This window comes from Dendrobates tinctorius, unplaced genomic scaffold (genome assembly GCF_039654945.1).
Source record: "Dendrobates tinctorius isolate UK_male_01 unplaced genomic scaffold, ASM3965494v1 ptg000297l, whole genome shotgun sequence".
Lineage (NCBI taxonomy): Eukaryota > Metazoa > Chordata > Amphibia > Anura > Dendrobatidae > Dendrobates > Dendrobates tinctorius.
The window spans coordinates 198,362-216,593 of NW_027361964.1; the positions used below are offsets into that span (position 1 = coordinate 198,362).

General features: G+C 45.1%; 1 protein-coding gene across 5 annotated transcripts; it reads right to left on the reverse strand.

Moving 5' to 3' along the window:
* Positions 1-647: 647 nt before the first annotated feature.
* LOC141073115 (uncharacterized) lies at positions 648-17,664 on the reverse strand. 5 transcript variants are annotated; one of them, XM_073560451.1, is made up of 16 exons: positions 17,541-17,664; positions 14,050-14,094; positions 13,890-13,918; positions 11,308-11,376; positions 11,032-11,097; positions 10,729-10,824; positions 10,554-10,637; positions 7,959-8,232; positions 6,557-6,748; positions 3,558-3,586; positions 3,402-3,458; positions 3,131-3,202; positions 2,112-2,186; positions 1,291-1,380; positions 1,089-1,175; positions 648-878 (listed from the first exon to the last, which is right to left on the reverse strand). In XM_073560451.1, exons 2-15 carry the CDS (start codon positions 14,078-14,080, stop codon positions 1,122-1,124), a joined length of 1,218 nt encoding a protein of 405 aa, XP_073416552.1. In that variant the 5' UTR covers positions 14,081-14,094; positions 17,541-17,664; the 3' UTR covers positions 648-878; positions 1,089-1,121. The 5 variants fall into 5 exon arrangements, with proteins under 5 accessions (XP_073416552.1, XP_073416550.1, XP_073416551.1 ...); XM_073560449.1 differs by lacking the exon at positions 17,541-17,664 and adding an exon at positions 16,225-16,343; XM_073560450.1 differs by lacking the exon at positions 17,541-17,664 and adding an exon at positions 16,217-16,339.
* Between the last annotated feature and the right edge of the window lie 568 nt (positions 17,665-18,232).

The window sequence follows — 18,232 nt, forward strand, 5'->3', positions numbered from 1 at the left end:
AGAATATAACTACTATAATACTGCTCCTATATACAAGAATATAACTACTATAATACTGCTCCTATGTACAAGAATATAACTACTATAATACTGCCCACTATGTACAAGAATATAACTACTATAATACTGCTCCTATGTACAAGAATATAACTACTATAATACTGCCACTATGTACAAGAATATAACTACTATAATACTGCTCCTATGTACAAGAATATAACTACTATAATACTGCTCCTATGTACAAGAATATAACTACTATAATACTGCCCCTATGTACAAGAATATAACTACTATAATACTGCCCCTATGTACAAGAATATAACTACTATAATACTGCCCCTATGTACAAGAATATAACTACTATAATACTGCTCCCTATGTACAAGAATATAACTACTATAATACTGCTCCTATGTACAAGAATATAACTACTATAATACTGCCCCTATGTACAAGAATATAACTACTATAATACTGCCCCTATGTACAAGAATATAACTACTATAATACTGCCCCTATGTACAAGAATATAACTACTATAATACTGCCCCTATGTACAAGAATATAACTACTATAATACTGCCCTATGTACAATATATCTACTATAATACTGCCCCCTAGAGATGACAATATGACTTTGATACTGCTGTATAATACACATTTTATTTTATTCTCACAGGTGTTGTACATTTTATACACATATTTTGAGGACATGTGAACATGATATATTGATAATATCCGGGATGATGGTTTCGTCTTGTGAATGTCACACGTCTTTATATGAGATTATCGCTTGTGAACGCCCGTATTGCACTTTATGGTCCTTCATACATTTCCTGTGTGTTCTGATTTCTGGATGATTCCTACAGAAGTTGCTAGAAGAGAAGAATAACTTTCAGATTGGATCAATTCCCAGCACAGCCAATGAGAACGTAGCATTTACTTTCCAATGGAAAGATTCCAGAGCTGAAATCTGATTGGTCACTGTCCCCTTTTCAGTCATTTATTTAACCCTCTAAGGTTTCATAACCTTTTTTATTATTCCTTTTTTTTAGGTATCCCCAGATTCAGACAAGACCCCGAACCTGTATGTCTGTAAGTCTGGTGGATCCCTGGTCCTAGCATATCTGGATGAAGATTCCTGTGCCAAGTGACTGCGCGAGGAGCAAGACCTGTGGAGTAGGGAACAGTGTCAGTGCGGAGCAGATGGGTACCGATGGCCGGCACCGATGGACAGCACCGATGGCCGGCACTGGTGGACGGCACTGATGGCGCAGACGCACTCACCGGGTTTATACTTGATTCTGTCCAGTACAAGGAAAACAGTTCCACCGCCATCAGTACCAGTACCACTGCTAGTCCCACCATCCGGGCTCCCTGAAAAAGAAAAGACCCTCATCGAGGATAGATGTGATCCATAGGGGTGTCTGTGATGGTTTGATAGGCTATGTGGGTATCATTTTGTGTATTTTTCTATTTCACTGATTTTCATAGTGTTTTTCTTGTTGCCTTGTATGTCTGCAGCCTGACTGTATCTATGTCTCTTGATGACCCCCTGTAGTGTCATAATCCCCCAGGCACCGTTGTCAGGTCTGGGAGGCCTAAAAACCACCCCAACCCATCCGACTACTCCTGGACATAGGGAGGGGGCTGGAAAGGACAGGAGGGGGGAAGTTAGTTTCTGTGTGGAGAGCATCGTGTGAATCCAACACGTCAGAGAGAATGGGAAGCATATGGACTTTTTATCCTCTGGCTGCTGGATTATTGGACTCTCGTCTCCCTGGACATTTTATCCTGTTACTGAACTGCATTCGTGTTCTGGACTACTGTATCCTCAGTGGGGTGGATTGTTTATGGACCTTTTAGTTTTGCCTATAATAAAGGTCTTGGGATTGTTCATACTTCCTTCGCTCTGTTGATTGTGTGATATCAGAAAAGGACCCCGTGACAGTGTCACCCATGGAAAAAAATCTCAGGAGATGACATGAATACGGAGAAATTCTTTATTCTGCAAATTGGTAGTACCTCAACTTTCCTCCATGAACTGCGTGTTTCAGGTCAGAGGAATTATTTACCAGCACCATTTCCATCCTCACTTTTCAACCTACCTTCTTTTTGCCCCTTGAATGGGATGAGTTTCTCTGCCGCTTGATGGGATACGAAGATGGAAGCACAGAGTCACACTGGGGGCAAAATTACCAAGTGTAACGAAAAGAAAAAGTAAATGTGTCCCCCAGTATAGACCCCGACATGTGGCGCCAGCCATGGGCAGCCCCCAATACTCATTCATACCTGACCCAGTGGTGTCGTGTGCGGGTGACCCAGGGGCGTTAAAGGGGGCACAATATTTCCCTCTGCTCTATCGCCCATGCCTGCCCTAATGTTAAATGACTGGCGCCTGCAACAGTGGCTCCTTGTTGGAGTTGTGCAGTGAGTGGCCGTCCAGCGGAGCTCATGAAGATCGCAGCAGGCGAGATTAGATTGTCATCAGCTGCTACGCTCTGCATAAGTAGCAACGAGAGATGAGCGAACCCGAAGTTTAAAGTTTGGTGTTTGTATCGGACAGTCACCCGTTGCATTGTTCGGAGTTCCGGGGGAAGCAGTCCATTGCAGAGAAAGATTGAGAATTTTTCAGCTCAGTTTGGGCCCTCATTGTTTTTAATGGGGTTCTGGTTAAAGTTTGGGTCGTGTTCTGGAACCCGATATGAACTCTGAAATAAAGTTCTGGTGAAGTATCAAAACCGGAACTTCCAGGGGTCCGCTCATCCCTAGTAGCTAAGTGTAATGAAGGAGCTTTGATTCTCAGTCGCTGCTGATGCAGAGTGCAGCAGCCGATAAACCCATCTGGACTGCTGCATTCTGCACAAGAAGCAACTGAAAGACAGATGAGCAGCTAGTGATGACAACTGTATGAATACTTTTCATTCTTTTATGATTTACACTTTTTCTAACCCTTTTTAGGGTTGGGTTTAGGGCTATGGATCGGTTTAGTGTTAGGATTATGATTAGGATTAGGGATAGGACCAGGGCAATAAAATTGTTACATTAAGTATTTACAGTCTATCTGTACGTATCATTACGTCGGAGCCTGCACCCATCATTTCTAGTACTTATTCTCATTACTCACATGATTGGAAGCATGAGTGGCATAAAACAAGAGAAACGATCCGCTCAGGTTTGTTGTTATTAGGAAAAACACCTGACGACAAAAGAAGAGAAGATCAGTGACCCCAGTGATCGGGACAGGTTCCTCGTGAATTTCTGAGACCATGATGGCCACAATGAATGATTATATAAGGATTAATACATCTGTGCATATACTGTACACGTCCACTAGATAATAACGACCCTAAACACAACAAACGCCTTCAGTCATCCACTCAATTCCCCTGACTCACATCATAGATGACACAGAAGAAGTACAACCAGGGAGCAACAACCAAGAAGATCAAGACCTGAGCACAAGAAACAAGCAGTGAGAAATTACAGAGGCCGTCGCGAGAGGTCACCATCAACTGTGCACCTGCTCCTGATCTCTATGAATATGTACTTACTAGATCAGCTACAATGTCACTGGCCAACCCTGAGGGGAAAAAGAAAACAGTTTATTTCATCAAAAGATCTTCAAGATGTGACGATACTCCACCAAGCATCCATCCTTACCACCTCGAAGAAGGAAGAAACTCTACCAAGATTCCAGCCTTACCATATTCTGCCAAGCAGCCATCCTTACCACCTCAAAGAAGGAAGAAACTCCACCAAGATTCCAGCCTTACCATATTCTGCCAAGCATCCATCCTTACCACATCGAAGAAGGAAGAAACTCCACCAAGATTCCAGCCTTACCATATTCTGCCAAGCATCCATCCTTACCACCTCGAAGAAGGAAGGAACTCCACCAAGAATCCAGCCTTACCATATTCTGCCAAGTATCCATTCTTACCACTTCAAAAAAGAAGAAACTCCACCAAGAATCCAGCCTTACCTCCTCAAGGAAGAACCATACTCTGCCGAGCATCCATCCTTAACACCTTGAAGAAGTAAGAAACTCCACAACAAATCCAGCTTTACCTCCTCGAGCAAGTAAGATGCTCCACCAAGAATCCAGTTTTACTGCCTCTAAGAAGTACCTTACTCCACCAAGTTATCCAAGCTTACCTTCTCGAGGAAGTGCCATACATTACCCAAAATACGTTACCTTCTCAAAGGAAACACACTCCACCAAGAATCCAGTCTTACCTTCTCTAGGAAGAACCATACCCAACTAAGCTATCTAGTCTTATCTCCTCAAGGAAGTGCCATACGCCACCAAGAATACAACCTTACCTCCTCAAAGATAACACACTCCACTTAGAATACAGCCTTACCTCTTTGAAAAAGTACCATAATCCACCAAGCATTGAGTCTTACCTCCTCCAGTAAGTATAATACTCCACCAATCATCCATTCTTTCCTCCTCGGGGAAGTGTCATACTCCACCAAGAATGCGGCTTTTCCTCCTCAATGATAACACTTTCCATCATAAGGTCAGTGTGAGACCTGTAACTGGCCTCTTGCAGTCATGTTGAGCCCCCAGATGACTGCGTGAGGCAAATCAAGGGTCTAATAATGTAGCAATAGAAGAAAGGATTGAAGAGTTGGTGAAGATGTATTATTAGAAGTGAGCAAATTTATTTTGACTAAACCATACCTGCAGTCTGTACATGAGTAAATCTACCCAAAACAACTTTGTGGAGATGTGTTCACTTCTAATTTTAATCCGCCAAGCCTTCCCTGCTGAGGGTATACTAAATCAAAGAATACAACCTTACCTCCTCAAAGTGTCATATAGTACTCATAAATCATCCAGCCTTACCTCCTCATTAATGTTCCTTGAAGTACTCCACCAAGCATCCATCCTTACCTACTCAATGAAGTGCCATACAGTAGTCACAAAGCATCCAGCCTTACCTACTCGATGAAGTGCCATTCAGTACTCCTCCAAGCATCCATCCTTACCTACTCGATGAAGTGCCATGCAGTAGTCACAAGCATCCAGCCTTACCTACTCGATGAAGTGCCATTCAGTACTCCTCCAAGCATCCATCCTTACCTACTCGATGAAGTGCCATACAGTAGTCACAAAGCATCCAGCCTTACCTACTCGATGAAGTGCCATGCAGTACTCCTCCATGCATCCATGCTTACCTACTCAATGAAGTGCCATGCAGTATTCCTCCAAGCATCTATCCTTACCTACTCGATGAAGTGCCATGCAGTACTCCTCCAAGCATCCAGCCTTACCTACTCGATGAAGTGCCATGCAGTACTCCTCCATGCATCCATCCTTACCTACTCGATGAAGTGCCATACAGTAGTCACAAAGCATCCAGCCTTACCTACTCGATGAAGTGCCATGCAGTACTCCTCCATGCATCCATGCTTACCTACTCGATGAAGTGCCATGCAGTACTCCTCCAAGCATCCAGCCTTACCTACTCGATGAAGTGCCATGCAGTACTCCTCCAAGCATCCAGCCTTACCTACTCGATGAAGTGCCATGCAGTACTCCTCCAAGCATCCAGCCTTACGTACTCGATGAAGTGCCATGCAGTACTCCTCCAAGCATCCATCCTTACCTACTCGTTGATTTTCCACAATTGACCCCAGAGCACATAGTCCATTCATTGTAGATGATGCCGCCAATATCCCAATAATTAGACATTAAGGGTCAATGACCAAAGAAGACACAAAGATTGACCCAGTTGAAGAGACTCTACCATACTGGTACCACAGACGATATGAATATAGTTATACATAGTCATCAATGGTTGTGTTTTGTAGAGTAGAAGATGGTGGAAATATCACCAGTCTATATTTATCATCCAACCTCATCAATACCATGCCAACCAACACCTTACACCTTCCACTTTGTAAAGGACATTTGCATTCATGGAGACAAGACATTCGATGATTTGCCATGTGTGGAGACGCTTCATTAAGGGACAGAGTCAAGAGTTTGGCCGTCGCCAGAAAATTCCAAACCATGAGCTCAGATCAAAATCAGCTTTAATGTATGTTTAATAAAGAGCGGACAGATTCACATGAGCTGGATCATTCTCTGATCAGAGTCAGGACGAAAATTCAATGGAGAATCATGGGTGACTCTACAAGGATCCCGGGAAGAAGAACCCTATGATTAAAGAAGTGATCCCACCATTCTGATCCTTCTTATCGATACTAATCTTAGTGATTCTTATTGATACCATGTAGGGTGGAGACTTGTCTACTTGTACAATCACTGGGGAATTCTCCACCTTGTTTTGGCATCTCATCTACATGGTTGAATACAGCTATGAATCCTTGGCTAGAGTGAAGCAAATAAAGCAGAGACATTTTGTAAAGGAATGCAGTGAACCCCAAAGGTTTTCATGTTGAAGGTCATGCTTGGATCTTGACCACAATGACATTCTAATGTTCCGCACAGCGATATGAATTCACTTCTGTGGCTGCCCTCTCCCCCCACCACCAGCACCACCACCGTGTAGTCTCTAGACCAACACCCCACTTATACCTTTGGATAATTTATTATATATTGGCTGAACTTTGTCTTTTATCAGTTCATTGTCCATTTTCTCCTTGGTGGTAAACAGATAGACACCGCTGGTCAGCTGAGCAATGGACGGCTGCTTAGTCAAGATGTTCTGTGCTGCCCTGGGGCTGCTGTCATCCATGTCATCAGCCACGACAATCACGTTACTCTTACCTAAGGGCGATAGAGATGAATGAGATAAATTACAAATGGAGAAGAGGGGGAATATGAGGAACAGAGAAGACTCCACATTCCTGCTGGACCACAGCTCCCAAAGTCATTGACAGAAAACAGTCAATATGACACAGAAAGCAAAACTCCTGCCTCCAAGGGTTGTCCAGCCCGATGTGGCTAGATCTTGGATGAAATGGACCTAATAGTACAGAGAATGTGTAATGTCAGGTTTAAGAGGCCATCCCTTGAAGAAAAAGTTGTCAGATGTCTTCCAAAAACAGCTCAGTGCCGGACAAGACCCATGGAGTGGGAGGGTGCTGTTTTGGGCAAAAAGTAGATATGTTTGTCGAATCCAAGAAACCCCTTCTATTAGAATGGTCCTTGGATGTGACGACTCTGTCACAGATCTACTTTCTCCAATGTAAATATCTTTCAGACAGGCCGTTGGCTCTTCAACTCTTCAACTTTGACCAGTAAGACCAAGGAATCATTGATGATCAAAGAGAGTGAGTGTAATAATGGAGAATCAGAAGAAGCGTCCACCATTCTCTACTACAAAAGATGAGAAGAGTGGAGTCAACTGTGCAGAATCTTATGAAACTGGCATATAATAGGAGAAAAATGCATGGGGGCAAGATTTTCCATGGTGCTGCTCTTCTTCAATATGTGGAAGAAAATATTTCAGCCTTCCAGAGTAGATAGTCCATCTACACTTGCCTTAAAGGACCAGACACAGCCCAGTACTGACCTTTTGTTCTAACAGTGAAGATCTTCTAGGAGAAACCAGTAACCAATGCATTGTGTGTGAATCCTGTTAGTGATGCCCAGAGATGACCAGTGGCGAAGCCTAATGGAGATACCAAGTGAAGTCTAATGGGGACGCTCATTGTCGAATACAAATGTAGACGCCCACTGGTGATGTCCAATGGACATGCGCAGTAGAGATACCCATAGAAGAAGCCAAGAGAAGATGCACAAGGGACATGCTATGTGAAGATGCACAGTAGAGATACCCAGTCAAAATGCCTAGTGGAGATCCCAAGAGAAGATTCCGAGTAGAGATGCCCACTGGAGATGCCCACAGGAGATGCCCACTGGAGATGCCCATGACACCTTAACAAAGCCCGGCAGTGTATATGGAAATGTGAATAACCAGAAGAGAAGGCCTGATTGGCTGCTGTGATTGGCATTGCACTTTTATTCCTCTTACCGAGCACCTTTGACATGAAGCTCAGCTCTTCATCGTACAGAGAGTCCGTAACGTCGGTGATGTTGACACGTCCTCGCGTCTTTGAGTGATACAATATGGCAAACGTGCACTGAGACACCTGATGGTTGAACTGATGAGCATTGGAGTTTGTGATACCGAAAGGTACTACTCTCCCCGCTCTGCTCAGCATGGAGGCCAGCCAGGAGTACTCCTCCTGCGCATTCCGGGAGAATATCCCGATTACCGCTCTGCTCCGGGGGCTGGGAACAGGATCCTGGAATGAAATGAGAAAACTCAAGATGAAGCAACATGACCTGGAGAAAAAGTGAAGAGGGAACAGATATTCCATAGATGGGGGGTGCCAGTACAGCTAACATCCAGGGAGATGGCTGATCAGAAACAGAGTAAAGTCCATGTGGTGACCACAAAGTCAGTACCATCCAAGTTGAGGTTTGTTAGTGGCCATGTTCTGGGTCCCACCAGTTCCACTTCCGGACTGTGCTTCCTCTAGTGACTATAGGGTAAGCATTGTAAGTGTAATATGTTTAGTGCATAGAGTGTGATAAGTGTCGTTAGTACAATATTCATAGTATGTGACAGGAATTCTCTATAGTGTAGATAGTACGTAGTTAAAGTTTAGGACTAGCCCATAGTGGGAAGGACAAGCCCCAGTGGAAAGGGGACTATTTCGTGGTAGGGTTTAGATAGGGAAGTACAGTAATGAAGGTGAAATTCAAGCGCAGTGAGCTGCTGGCGGCAGCAAGGACTTATCGTTCGGGGCAGTGGGAGGCCTTACTGGAATCCCTGCAGATATTCCTGCAAAGTCCAGATCTCTAACCCTAACCCTTATCCTCTGGCACATAGGGGATGATGGACGTGGAACCGCGTAAAAGGAAGGTAAAGGATCCTAGATACACTGCGGAACTGGACGGGAAATCCCTGGGCCGACAGAAACCACAAATGTAGAGGCAGTCCAGGAGGAACGGACCGTAAAGCTGAGAACGTACTGTACTAATGGGGCGAGAAGCAAGAAGTGTTGTAACCGATGCTACAATCTGGTGAACTGGAACTGTTCAGCAAAGTTTTGTTTGTTAATGCGAACTGCGTGTTCCCCGAGTTGTGTGCTGCGGCCCATGAAGATGGAGGCCTGGAAATGGTGGAGGCCTGTGGCCTACAAGTGAGTCTGATTCACCCCACACCTGACTGCACATTGAGACTGGGACACGATGCTCCTGTAGAGCGCCGGGGGCTCATGGAGCAGCAGCTCGTCCGCGGCTACCGCCCTCTGATACTTTACACTGAGACTGATGGTGATGTCTACCAGTCGGGGCACCTTTCCGGAGCTATATCTATCTAATGATGGTTTCTCGAGCTTGATGATCCCTCCAGAGGAGACTCAATGGGTTTAGAATGGACTTTTTTGCTGATATATTTTGGGGTCAGCAATGCTGCTGCATGATGTGAGGTTGAGGTGCCTGCACTTAATAGATCGCGGTCAGCTGTCCCTACCATCCCCCGCACATGACCATGGTCAGCACGGCCGCTCGATCTAAGTGAGGAGAGGGGAGTATAAGTGTAAGGAGTTTTGTGTATAAGGTAGGAAGTTTATGTCCAGCTTTACCCACTGTCGGACACTTCTGATGGTGGATTATCTCCACACATCTGCTAGACCCCTTTCTGTCAATCAACATCTATTGTAGGAAGACAGTTAGGGAATCCCAAAAATGGATGACCAGTGGTGGGTTTGGCTGTCTATCTCATGAAGGTTCTTGTGCGCAGTATGTCTCCCACACTCGTTAGCCCCCTCACTGCCACAGTCCTCGGTCTCCCTCACTGTCAGACGCCTGACCTCACTGTCACACTGGTCTAACCCCCTCACCGCCACAGTCATCGGTCTACTCATAGTCACAATCATTGGTCCGCCTAACTGTTGACCTTGTTGGTCCCCCTAACTAACACGTCATGGATGCCCCTCACCATCACAGTCATTTGCCCTCTTATTGTCACACTCATCGGTCCCCTCACAGTCAGTCAATAGATCCCTTTGCCTTCACAGTCATCTGTCACCCTCACCACCACAGTTGTTGACCCCCTCAATGTCACAACAATCTACCCTCCTCAACGTTATACCTGTCCACTGTCCATGTTCCTCACCGGCACACTCATCCGACCCTCTCACTGTCACACTGGTCTAACCCCCTCACTGCCACTGTCGTCAGACTACTCATAGTCACAATCATTGGTTCTCCTAACCGTTGAACTTAGCAATCCTGCTAACTAACACAGTCATCTGTCCCCCTAACCGACAGTCATGGGTCCCTGTATCCGTCAGTCATTGGCCCCCTTATTGCCACACTCATAGTCCCCTCACTGTCAGTCTATAGCCCCCTTACCTTCACAGTCATCGGTCACCCTCACCGCCATAGTTGTTGACCAACCTCAACGTCACACTCATCCACCCTCCTCAACGATACACCTGTCCATGATTCTCAACGTCACACTCATCCACCCTCCTCAACGATACACCTGTCCATGATTCTCAACGTCACACTCGTCCGCCCTCCTCACGGTCACGTTCGTCAGCTCATTGCTCACCTCCTGCTTGTCATCTCCCTGGCCACATAGATGTAATTTACAGACACAGATCCCGGTGAAGGTGGATGGAGGAACGAGGACGACCTTCAGGAGGAAACATGAGAGAGTAGGCCGTTATTACAGAGCCGGAGATTATATGTTACTCGGCTTGGTCAGATCTGTGTCTCATACTCACTACGGAGAACAGAGAAGCGTGAAGACTGAACTGAAGGAGAAACATCTGAGCGATCATCACACCCAACACCGAGGTCACCTGCAGGATCCATGACGTCTGCAACCGAGAAATGAGAAAGATATCAGCCCTGGAGTAACGCAGTGTCACCAGGCCACACATGGTGGGAAAGGGGTGGTGGACACTCCGCAGCGTGTCACCTAAGCAGAGTCACATCATCCCCCTACGCTATGCACCAGGAGACTCTGGATGAGCAGAGCTCCATATGTTGGAGCCCTGATGTGTCAGCAGTGACCGCTCACTCACCGTCCTGATCAGGATCCAGCACGAGAGCAGAGAACCTTTCACTATGACTGTGAAGATCACGAACATCTAGAAGGAAAAAATCAATCAACATCTGCAGGAAGAGACGAGAGAAGACCCAGAGCTCAGACCAGGTCCCCCTAAATTATCAGTCAACCTGTAGTGTGCTCATTGGTGTCAGACATGGGGCCAGGAGCATCCTCTGCTCCTCGGGGGCGGGTCTGAACCCAAGTGCACCATGATGTCATCATTATCCAAAACACCAAAAGTAATACTTACCGAAAACAACAAGGAGGTGTCATAGCTGGAGAACGACGTCCACAGGGGAACGAGCACGACGCAGAAGATCTGAGAGATCAACAGAAGAAGGTAGTGCTGATAATGGAGACTCTAAGAATACTACCAATAATGGTCATTATAGAAACTGCTGCCACTAATACTAATACTACCACTAATAATACTACTACCACTAATACTAATAATACTACAACTAATACTAATAATACTACTACCACTAATAATACTGCCACTAATAATACTAATAATACTACCACTAATACTAATAATACTACAAATAATGGTCATTATAGAAACCACTACCACTAATACTAATAATACTACCACTAATAATACTACCAATAATGGTTATTATAGAAACTGCTGCCACTAATACTACCACTAATAATACTAATAATACTACTACCACTAATAATACTGCCACTAATAATACTAATAATACTACTACCACTAATAATACTGCCACTAATAATACTAATAATACTACTACCACTAATACTAATACTACAACTAATGGTCATTATAGAAACTGCTGCCACTAATACTAATAATACTACTACCACTATTAATACTAATAATACTACTACCACTAATAATACTAATAATACTACTACCACTAATAATACTAATAACACTAATACTAATAATACTACTACCACTAATACTAATAATACTACTACCACTAATAATACTAATAACACTAATACTAATAATACTACTACCACTAATAATACTACTACCACTAATACTAATAATACTACAACTAATGGTCATTATAGAAACCGCTACCACTAATACTAATAATACTACCACTAATAATACAAATAATACTACTACCACTAATAATACTAATAATACTACTACCACTAATAATACTAATAATACTACCACTTTTAATACTAATAACACTACCACTAATAATACTAATAACACTACCACTAATAATACTAATAATACTACCACTAATAATACTAATACTACAACTAATGGTCATTATAGAAACCACTACCACTAATACTAATAATACTACCACTAATAATACAAATAATACTACTACCACTAATAATACTAATAATACTACTACCACTAATAATACTACCACTTTTAATACTAATAACACTACCACTAATAATACTAATAACACTACCACTAATAATACTAATAATACTACCACTAATAATAATAATACTACAACTATTGGTCATTATAGAAACTGCTGCCATTACCAGCACTACTAGTAATATAAATGGTACTATCACTATTACTAATGAAAGGGACATTACCACCACTACGACCACAGCATTAAGACTAACAGTGAAAAAACAACACTACAGTCACTAATACTATAAATTACCCCCGCTAGTAATACACTTACTCCCAACACTACAGTCACTAATACTATAAATTACCCCCGCTAGTAATACACTTACTCCCAACACTACAGTCACTAATACTATAATTTACCCCCGCTAGTAATACACTTACTCCCAACACTACAGTCACTAATACTATAAATTACCCCCGCTAGTAACACACTTACTCCCAACACTACAGTCACTAATACTATAAATTACACCCACTAGTAATACACTTACTCCCAACACTACAGTCACTAATACTATAAATTACCCCCGCTAGTAATACACTTACTCCCAACACTACAGTCACTAATACTATAAATTACCCCCGCTAGTAATACACTTACTCCCAACACTACAGTCACTAATACTATAAATTACCCCCGCTAGTAATACACTTACTCCCAACACTACAGTCACTAATACTATAAATTACGCCCACTAGTAATACACTTACTCCCAACACTACAGTCACTAATACTATAAATTACCCCCGCTAGTAACACACTTACTCCCAACACTACAGTCACTAATACTATAAATTACACCCACTAGTAATACACTTACTCCCAACACTACAGTCACTAATACTATAAATTACCCCCGCTAGTAATACACTTACTCCCAACACTACAGTCACTAATACTATAAATTACCCCCGCTAGTAATACACTTACTCCCAACACTACAGTCACTAATACTATAAATTACCCCCGCTAGTAATACACTTACTCCCAACACTACAGTCACTAATACTATAAATTACGCCCACTAGTAATACACTTACTCCCAACACTACAGTCACTAATACTATAAATTACCCCCGCTAGTAATACACTTACTCCCAACACTACAGTCACTAATACTATAAATTACCCCCGCTAGTAATACACTTACTCCCAACACTACAGTCACTAATACTATAAATTACGCCCACTAGTAATACACTTACTCCCAACACTACAGTCACTAATACTATAAATTACCCCCGCTAGTAATACACTTACTCCCAACACTACAGTCACTAATACTATAAATTACGCCCACTAGTAATACACTTACTCCCAACACTACAGTCACTAATACTATAATTTACCCCCGCTAGTAATACACTTACTCCTGGTATCAGCAGAACCTTCACTCATCATAATAGAAATATGACAAATCCTGTTATCACCAGTAGTAATAATAACGTCGGACACTTACAAATGTCAGGGGGACGGGGCCGAATTTTACTGCAAAAAAAAAAAAATTAAACCAATGATTATAAGTCTGTCTGGTCGCCATCATCCATCATCCCCTCCTCATTATCCCCCTAACCCCGAGGACTCGTTAGATTCTCCACTGCTCGGATCTCCACTATTACCTCTCCCGATCTGATCTGCTAGAGCGTCCATGTTGCTGTGCGGATCTGTAAGACAAGCAAATAACATGACTGCATTAGAAGACCCAATGTAAGAGCAGAATAGCGAGTGCAGCTCTGGAGAGTAAGACATGATATAAGAGCAGAATAGTGAGTGCAGCTCTGGAGAGTAAGACATAATGTAACAGCAGAATAGTGAGTGCAGCTCTGGAGGTGACTGGAGGATAAGACAGGATGTAACAGCAGAATAGTGAGTGCAGCTCTGGAGAGTAATGATGTAACAGCAGAATAGTGAGTGCAGCTCTGGAGGGTAAGACATGATGTAACAGCAGAATAGTGAGTGCAGCTCTGGAGGGTAAGACATGATGTAACAGCAGAATAGTGAGTGCAGCTCTGGAGAGTACGACATGATGTAACATCAGAATAGTGAGTGCAGCTCTGGAGAATAAGACATGATGTAATAGCAGAATAGTGAGTGCAGCTCTGGAGAGTAAGACATGATGTAACATCAGAATAGTGAGTGCAGCTCTGGAGAATAAGACATGATGTAATAGCAGAATAGTGAGTGCAGCTCTGGAGAGTAAGACATGATGTAACATCAGAATAGTGAGTGCAGCTCTGGAGAATAAGACATGATGTAATAGCAGAATAGTGAGTGCAGCTCTGGAGGGTAAGACAGGATGTAACAGCAGAGTAGTGAGTGCAGCTCTGGAGGGTAAGACATGATGTAACAGCAGAATAGTGAGTGCAGCTCTGGAGAATAAGACATGATGTAAAAGCAGAATAGTGAGTGCAGCTCTGGAGGTGACTGGAGGATAAGACACGATGTAACAGCAGAATAGTGAGTGCAGCTCTGGAGGTGACTGGAGGATAAGACAGGATGTTACAGCAGAATAGTGAGTGCAGCCCTGCAGGGTAAGACAGGATGTAACAGCAGAATAGTGAGTGCAGCTCTGGAGAATAAGACACGATGTAATAGCAGAATAGTGAGTGCAGCTCTGGAGGTGACTGGAGGATAAGACACGATGTAACAGCAGAATAGTGAGTGCAGCTCTGGAGGTGACTGGAGGATAAGACATGATGTAATAGCAGAATAGTGTGTGCAGCTCTGGAGGGTAAGACAGGATGTAACAGCAGAATAGTGAGTGTAGCTCTGGAGGGTAAGACAGGATGTAACAGCAGAATAGTGAGTGCAGCTCTGGAGGTGACTGGAGGATAAGACACGATGTAACAGCAGAATAGTGAGTGCAGCTCTGGAGGGTAAGACAGGATGTAACAGCAGAATAGTGAGTGCAGCTCTGGAGGGTAAGACAGGATGTAACAGCAGAATAGTGAGTGCAGCTCTGGAGAATAAGACATGATGTAACAGCAGAATAGTGAGTGCAGCTCTGGAGGGTAAGACAGGATGTAACAGCAGAATAGTGAGTGCAGCTCTGGAGGGTAAGACAGAATGTAACAGCAGAATAGTGAGTGCAGCTCTGGAGGTGACTGGAGGATAAGACACGATGTAACAGCAGAATAGTGACTGCAGCTCTGGAGTATAACAAATGTAACATAAGAAATTTTGCTTGTACACTGCTGTTCCTGCGGTGGCTGACAGCGGTGGCTGAGGGGTGAGGAGGCCTTTGTTACTTCTCACCTCTTCCTGCAGCAGGAAATAGGAGGAGACGGAGCTCAGCAGTTACAGAAAATTGTTACACTGATACAACGCTTACTAATATTTGTAACTAATGTATCCTCCACATCCCGAGGGGCGGAGTATGGACTGCAGGACCCCCGGGCGAGGGCTGAGGGGCATCGGGTGCCTTCACCTCCTGAGATGGGAAAATAACAATCTGGCCGCAGTCCTCGTATAGATCATATACAGAAGAGAGCGGGAAGGCAGGAAGTCTGTCTCTGTCTCTACGGTTTCCTCTCTCTGTCTCTTTGTTTTGCGCTCTCTGCTCCTCTGTTCTCCCTGTCTCTCTGTTCTCTGTCTTCTTCTGTCTCTGTTCTCCCTCTGCTCCCCTCTTTCTCTGTTCTGTCTTCTCCCTCTGCTCCCCCTTCCTCTGTTCTTTTCTCTCCTCTGCCTCTTCTCTGTTTCTATCTCTTTCCTTCTCCTGCTGTCTCTGTCTCTCTCCTCCCTTTTCTGTCTCTTTAGCCTATGTCTCATCTAATTTGGGGTCCGCACCTCGTTACCTCGTTTTCTCTCCAGCCGTCTCTGGTGACTCTTGTACATTAACCCCTTTTACTCTGCAGACTTGATATAAGAGTCATAGTGAAAGTGAAAGGAGAGGAGAGGCTGGAGGAGGGGAGGAGGATCACACCCATCCTCTTCCCTGCCTGCAACCTGCTAAACTACTGCTGCCCAGTCAGAACACCACCCAACCATTATCACCCATCACAGGACAGTAAGGGGAAGCTCAGTCTATTCCTTCCTGCTGGGAGCAGCACCTGCCTCAGGAGCTCCGGCACTTCCAGGAGGAGGACCAGAGTCTACTTCTCCCCAGGGAGAGGCAGGCTTCCTGGGAGGCCGGCATGGCCTAAGCTCGGTCACAGGTGCGGCAGCCCCACACACTTCAGTGCGCAGTGCACCACCCAGAAATGCGCACTGTGTGGGGACCTTGGCCATCTCGCTGCTACCTGTGGCAGGATTAGGTGTAACTTGTGTGGTGACCTCGGTCATCCATTCAGTCGCTGTCCGCGTTCCTTTGCTAATGCAGTCCTGAAAGCGGCGAGTGCGGGACAGGCGAAAGCCGGGACTAATCTTGCCGGTGAAGGGACCAGTAGGGGCGGAGGAGGCAGGGAACCGGTGAGGAGCAAGCTGCCGCCATCCAACATCAGGCGGCAGGAGCAACGCCATGGGAACAGGGGGCAGGGAGTAATGACCCTAAACCCTGACCCAGGTACTTCACTCGCAGCTGAGGATCCTAAAGACAGCGAATTGAGCGAAGAAGTCAGGAGACTTGAAAGGGAGGAGCAGGCGGACGCCATGTCCTCCCAGGAACCCTCATCCGGTGACAGTCTGGATGAGGGAGAGGGGGAATGGTCACAACAAAGGGAAAAGGGTAACCGGAAAACAACCAAGGGTAGGAGTGGGTCCGGGTCTCGAGCCTCCGCTCTGGAGTGCGACCCCTCTGATTCTCTAGCCCTGATCCAGGTGCCATTGGAAGGTCCAGCCGCCCCCCCTCTGGTGGATCTCTCCAACCGGTTCGGGGCCCTCCAGGACTCCCCTCCAGAGGGGGAGGACGGGAACCCGGAGCTGGAGGTTGCGGACAAGGTTGTTGGGGCTCAGGAGGTCACTGGGTCTTCCTCTCAGAGGGCAAATAAAGGGCCCTCTTGGGGGGGGTTAACTACCTCAGGACCACCAGACAAGGGCCAGAGTGTATGTGTCATGTCCACCATGTTTGTCATGTCTGCCATGTCTGTTTTGTCTCAAGAACTCCTGGAGCGATGTGCATGTGCATATCTTGTCTGCTGTCCTGCATGTTCCCTAGAGCAGTGTGCACACTCACCTCATGTCTGAGCTGCAGGATGCCTGCGTTTCTGCTCTGCCTTCTGTGATCTTCTCGTCATGTCTAGGATTCCTGATCATGTGTTCCTGCCTGGATCCTGCACTATCTGGTTCTGCAATCATCTCGTCATGTCTGAAACGCTGATCATGTGACCTGTCTAGGTTTCAGCACTGGATCTGCAGTCGTCTCGTCATGTCTGGAACTCTGGTCATGTGACTGTGCTCTGTTATCCTGTGGATCTGAACCCGGAAGTTCTCCCATGGTCCTGACCTGGAAGAGGAGGTGCTATCCCTATATCAGGCCGCCCCTTCCTATGCTCTGGGCCTGAGTATTGTGTGGTGTCCCTGCATGGCTGCTTGGTCGGTGGGGCGCTCCCTCTATTCTGTGCCCTTGCACTCTGCTCTGTCGTGCGTCTCTGCACACGCTCCGTGCTCGTACTCCATCTCTTGTCCCGTGCCTTGTCTTATGTTTGTCCGTTGTGCCATGTTCGTCTTTGTCCTGCTTGGACTTGTAGTCCTTCTGTTATTCTCTGCCTTGCCTGTTTTCGCTATGCCTTGTTCCTCCCTATGGTCTCAGTCTTTGCTTGCTCTGCCTCGCTCTCTCCTATGGTGCTCTGTAGGGCTCCCTGGCTCACGCACCATCCCTCCTCTCTTTCCTTTCATGTTCTTTTCCATGTCTAGTCCCAAGGCTCT